Source organism: Electrona antarctica (genome assembly GCF_951216825.1).
Source record: "Electrona antarctica genome assembly, chromosome: 21".
In the NCBI taxonomy this organism is placed as follows: Eukaryota; Metazoa; Chordata; class Actinopteri; order Myctophiformes; family Myctophidae; genus Electrona; species Electrona antarctica.
The window spans coordinates 15,814,292-15,820,291 of NC_136802.1; the positions used below are offsets into that span (position 1 = coordinate 15,814,292).

Below are 6,000 nucleotides of genomic sequence, written 5' to 3' on the forward strand. Positions count from 1 at the left end.
ATCCATCCTATGGTGTATATATAAACCGTGCTGCTGCTACGGATCTCTCTGCTGGCACAATAAATCAAATATATATAAATGACATCGATCATAGGCGGCGGCTAGGCCAGGCTTAGCCTTCCCAACAATTATGCTGGGTATTTTTAAAATATATATAGGCTAATATGTGGCTAGCCGGCCGCTCCCAAACTCCCAACTCCTTTGTCTGTAGCCTAAACTTTTCTGATTTGCACGCACGCACGCACAGCTGTCGCGCATATTCATTTCATATATCAGCGCATCAAAAATATGGTGAAATATGGTGTGTTGACTGACTGGCGTATTGTTTCCACCTATCTATTGAGCATAGCTAAATAAATACATGTTGAAAAATAACTTTGAGTTGTCCTGTCGAGTTGAAACGCTGCCTTGAATTAGTTGGAATGTGACATTTAGAAGACAATGGCAAGTCGTCAACCCCCCGCCACGGGGGGAGAGGTGTGAAGAGATGCAGGGAGAGAGTGGCCAATGGAATTGCACGAAAAACACCGGTCAGCCTGACCGTTAGCCGTCATAGTAGTAGTGATTTTAATTCAGACATGCTAGTGTTAACCCATTAAGACCTGAGGACACGATTCTACAAAATAATCCTTCTAAATCCTTCTAAAACAGTTTTCTGAAAAGAACGATGTTTCTATATCAGTGGTGCTCAAACGTTTTCATGTCAAGGACCCCAAAATGGTATATTTGGCTGCTGGAACCCCCATCTGTATCAGAGATAATTCCACCGTTATGGTCCATTACGTGTGTTAGTGAAACAATGGTGACATAGATAACACATTGCGGGACATGGGTGTCTTGTATCTGTCTGTGTGTGAATGAAACACCCATAGTATGTGCCTGTTGTCTGCAACTGTGTGTGTGTGTGGTGGGAGTCATTAGCCCTGTACAGGGAACAGGAAGATGGACGCTGATTGATGTGGTCAGGGTGGTACTACAGCGCCACACACATCACACACTACATAACACCCCACCCAAATGCACACACACACACACACACACACACACACACACACACACACACACACACACACACACACACACACACACACACACACACACACACACACACACACACACACACACACACACACACACACACACACACACACACACACACACACACACACACACACTTCAGGGGGGGGGGGTCATTCATCAACAATAGCCGATCTACAAATATTATCATCACAATATTTGCCTATTTCACTACAATTTGCCATTACATGCCAACGATTACTCGAAGAATAATTTTAACACCATAGATTTCACTGTGTAGTTTATGAATTGAACACATTGATAAAGTTCCCTGCTGCAGTTCACACAGTGTGTGAAGTGTGAACGCAAACTGCAGCAAATTAAAAATGCAAGAATGATGCAACTTCACCCAATCGCACAGAGTCTACCGAAGTACAGGTGTGTGAATGCCACCTAAAAGAAAACTAAATCAAAATGTGCTGTCAAAATCAACGCTATTTTGTACACTCCCTGCACTACAGGCTAGGGCTGCAACGAGAGGCGTTAACGACTTGTTGGCTCCAGCCTGTGACAGCCACTTTGCCAGCGCTCTGCTCCCACCTGCCGTTGGTTGCGTGCCTGGAATAATGTGATGCTGAACTTGACCATGGTTGGCTGGCTGGCTGGTTGGTTGGGAGGAGGAGGAGGAAGGAGGAGTAGGGGGGTAAAAAAAGGACATTCTGCTTCACTGACCGTGAGAGGATGCAGTGTGTGTGGGCTGGTGGTGGTGACAGGTTAACCCATTTTGTGCGGGAACCCCTTTTGGTGTTAGCATTATGTTATGCTTTAGCTATTGAAAAATAGCAGATCTACAAGCTCATAGCGCGCCACCGAGTGGCGCGCTACGAGCTTGTAGGTCTGCTATTTTTGAAAAATCGAAGAACGACTGAAATAGAAACATAGCTTTTTCAGAAAACTGTCAGGATGTAGAAGACATTTTTAGAATCTGATCTCAGGTCAAAACTGGTTAAATGCCCCTCAATCATGAGTCTTTTTTTTCCCCCTCCGGACACGTGATGTGGACACGACATGTCTCACTTCCACAATAAAGTCCCCTGCTGGCTGCCTTCAGCACACACAAGGGGCAAAGTATCCTAGCCTATTATCCCCCACCATCCCGAGGGCTGTTTTGTGTCAGTAAAGCATCGTTGATTTGGTCAAAATGGTCACAATCCTATATGCACTAAAAAGAGAGAGCCTAGGAGTACCGGTATGTATAGCATAGTATGGATAAGATTCATTATAAATGTGTCGATTTGTTTGTCATTTTGTTTTTGTTAGTGGAGTGTGCGTTTTTTTGGTCCTTTTTATTTCTTTTTTGTTTTCCTTTTGTTGGTCACTTTTATGTTTCGCGTTGTCGTTTGTATGTCTTTAAAAAAGGAAGTGACCAAAAATGGTCACAATCCGTATACCCATGCAGGCAGGGGCTATCATTAGTGTGAACAGAGCCATGATCTGTAAGCTGTAGCCATTTGACCGGCCGGTGTTTTCTTTTTAAATGTTCCACTCTCCTCAGAATCTAACTCACGGTGCTCACATTGAAGACAGTACGTACTCCCCCTACAGATCACTGTCCCCCGTCCCTCCTGTCACTGTCCCCCGGCTACAGATCACTGTCCCCCGCTTCTCCTCTCAGTCACTGTCCCCCGGCTACAAAATCACTGTCCCCCGCTTCTCCTCTCAGTCACTGTCCCCCTGACTACAGTCGTCTGTCCCCTGGCTACAGATCACTGTCTGTCCCCTGGCTACAGATCACAGTCTGTCCCCTGGCAACAGATCACAGTCTGTCCCCTGGCAACAGATCACCGTCCCTTGCTTCTCCTCTCACTGTCCCCTGGCTACAGATCACTGTCCCCCGTCCCTCCTGTCACTGTCCCCCGGCTACAGATCACTGTCCCCCGCCTCTCCTCTCACTGTCCCCTGGCTACAGATCACTGTCCCCCGTCCCTCCTGTCACTGTCCCCCGGCTACAGATCACCGTCCCCCGTCCCTCCTCTCACTGTCCCCCGGCTACAGATCACCGTCCCCCGCCTCTCCTCTCACTGTCCCCTGGCTACAGATCACTGTCCCCCGTTCCTCATGTCACTGCCTCCCATCCCTCCTGTCACTGTCCCTCCTGTCACTGTCACCTGGCTACAGATCACTGTCCACCGTCCCTCCTGTCACTGTCCCTCGGCTACAGATCACTGTCCCCCGTCCCTCCTCTCACTGTCCCCTGGCTACAGATCACTGTCCCCCGTCCCTCCTCTCACTGTCCCCTGGCTACAGATCACTGTCCCCCGTCCCTCCTCTCACTGTCCCCTGGCTACAGATCACTGTCCCCCGTCCCTCCTGTCACTGTCCCCCGGCTACAGATCACTGTCCCCCGTCCCTCCTGTCACTGTCCCCCGGCTACAGATCACCGTCCCCTGCCTCTCCTCTCACTGTCCCCCAGCTACAGATCACTGTCCCTCGTTCCTCATGTCACTGCCCCCCGTCCCTCCTGTCACCGTCCCCTGCCTCTCCTATCACTGTCCCCTGGCTACAGATCAATGTCCCCGGCTGTCTCTCTTCAATGTGAGCACCTGTCGTGGGGAGTTACATTCTGAGGGGAGTGGAAAAACACTTCTCCTGTCATGAAAGATCATGCCACACCCACCATGGCAGATCTCCATCCTGCCTCAATCAGCGCACATCACATGCAGGTGCGCAACACACGCAACAACTTTATATAGACCTATTTTATCTCGTAAAAAGTAGCAAATATTTCCAAATTTCCCACAACGTTATGGATACATTTGATGAATTTCATGAACAGGCAAGACAGACAAAAAGCAAGCTGTCAATTCGCTGGCTGTGCAAAATAAGATGTGTAGGCTATTAAAAAGGCTGAATTGTCTCACTAAATGTCCAATTGCTCAATGTGCCTATTTTCTGCTAGATTATAGATACCATTGTATAGATGATTTCCTTTCATATGGAGAGAGAGAGACTTAAAACAATAGCCATACACATTTTCAGTGGAGCATATAAAATGTATCATTCATGACAGTTCAATAGGTTACCACACGTACAGTGTTACATAATACACCTTCGATTTCCATTACTTAAAAAGCAAGCCAAGCACGAAAACACAGACTACATGCGACACGAGATTCATAAGCTATAGCCTCTATTATAAACCTCATATCATGTAATATATATGAGAGGCTTTATTAACCTGACTGACTGACCCGATGCTAAGGAATCGCATTCAGTGAAACGAAGCAGTGAGTGACCATGACCATGACCATGCATGTCATGATCAGTTTGCTGATGGAGAAGATATCATCATGATCACACACAGTTTGTATCAGCATCAGCTGGTGTGGACGAGCTAGCTCATGATCCACCTCCAATGCACCCAACAACAAAAAGATGATGCCATCACACAGGCTACTACAATTTAGGCATTTAGCAGACAATCAATCTTCCATCTCAACCCATGGCAATACATACAAATTGGATCATAAGCAAGCTATAAGAGTTTAACATCCGTAGTAGAATATCTGTATCTGTACAATGAGACTAGGCTACACTATAGAGTGCTATGAGTATGTACATAAAATAACTATATCTATTACTGCATAATCCTTCCCTGTTTTGCAAAATATAACCCCAGCGTTTATACAGTAGCACGCACGCACGCGCGCGCACACACACACACACACGCGCGCACACACACACACACACGTACACACACACACACACACACACACACACACACGGGTAAAAAAGAAGAAGACGTGCTTTAACTACAAAACATCCATAGTGATAGTTTTATCAATACACCCTCTCTCTCTCTCCGGCCGTGCAGGCACCGCACCAGGCAGGCAGGCTCCCCCGGCTCTCCCCGTGGCTCTCCCCGTGGAGAGAGACGGGGGAGACTGCCTGGAGTGGAGACGTCTCGGTGAAACAAACCAGCAGCCAGCCATGCAGCGGTTGTTTGTTAGTTGGATCAACCAGGAAGCAATGATAATACAATACAAATACAATACAACTTCTCCACAAACTCACACTATCTATTGAATCTATCATTCATTCACTCTACAGTCTCCACGCTTACCTTGAGTGGTGCCGCAGCTGCAAACAAGCAGCAGCATCCCCAGGACGACTTGGACAATCATCTTTGATCCAAAACAAGAAAGCGAGAAGAATTCGAACCGACGGACGGACGGACGGCGGTCCTCTGCCGTTTCCTCCGGGATCCTGTCCTCCTGGCGATTTTATTTTGTGGCTGTTTGTTGTTGTTGTTTTGCTGGCTTGAATCAATGTGGTTTTGTTTGTTGTGGTCTGTCTGGTGATTAAACGATCAGGCTGCGACGCACGCTGCGCAACTGAATTAACACTAAACACACTCTCTGTCTTCCACCGGTTATCCACCGACACACACGTGCACACCTCCTGCCTGAAGCTCCGCTCGCTGCTGACTGAGGAATGCTGGATATCTCTCTCTCTCTCTCTCTCTCTCTCTCTGTGTGCAAGGCTGCAGCGCCCCACTTTATAACCCCCTCCACCACAACACGACTTACTTATTAGTCTCTCTCTGAGCAAGCAAACAAACAAACAATCACGATCTTTAATACAATTTTAAAGCGACCAAAAGGCGTATATTAGGGTGAACACTTCTTTACGCCGTGCACACACGGTTGCATAACTTACATTTTCAATCAGTGATATATTGTATTATATCAGTGTGCGTGTGCGTGTGTGTGTGTGTGAGGGGTTGGGTTTCTGCAACTTGCAAGTCAATTAAGGTCTTGACAGATTTGGAATAATTTAAAATGAAATAGGCTAGTCAGAAGATTTGACATAATGAAGTCACATATTTATATCCTATGTTTTTTTGTATCCTAACCCACCCAGGCCAGGGCTGCCTGCCAACACACCTGGATCCCGCAGGAATCTCCTGAATTTCGACCACAT

General features: G+C 47.0%; 1 protein-coding gene across 1 annotated transcript in view; it reads right to left on the reverse strand.

Moving 5' to 3' along the window:
* LOC306914457 (neural cell adhesion molecule 2-like) overlaps positions 1-5,512 on the reverse strand; it is a 454,732-nt gene extending 449,220 nt beyond the window's left edge. The window contains exon 1 of the mRNA XM_079491483.1: positions 5,141-5,512. Within this exon, the coding sequence (XP_079347609.1) occupies positions 5,141-5,201 (61 nt within the window). The 5' untranslated portion in view covers positions 5,202-5,512. The remainder of the gene's footprint in view (positions 1-5,140) is intronic.
* Between the last annotated feature and the right edge of the window lie 488 nt (positions 5,513-6,000).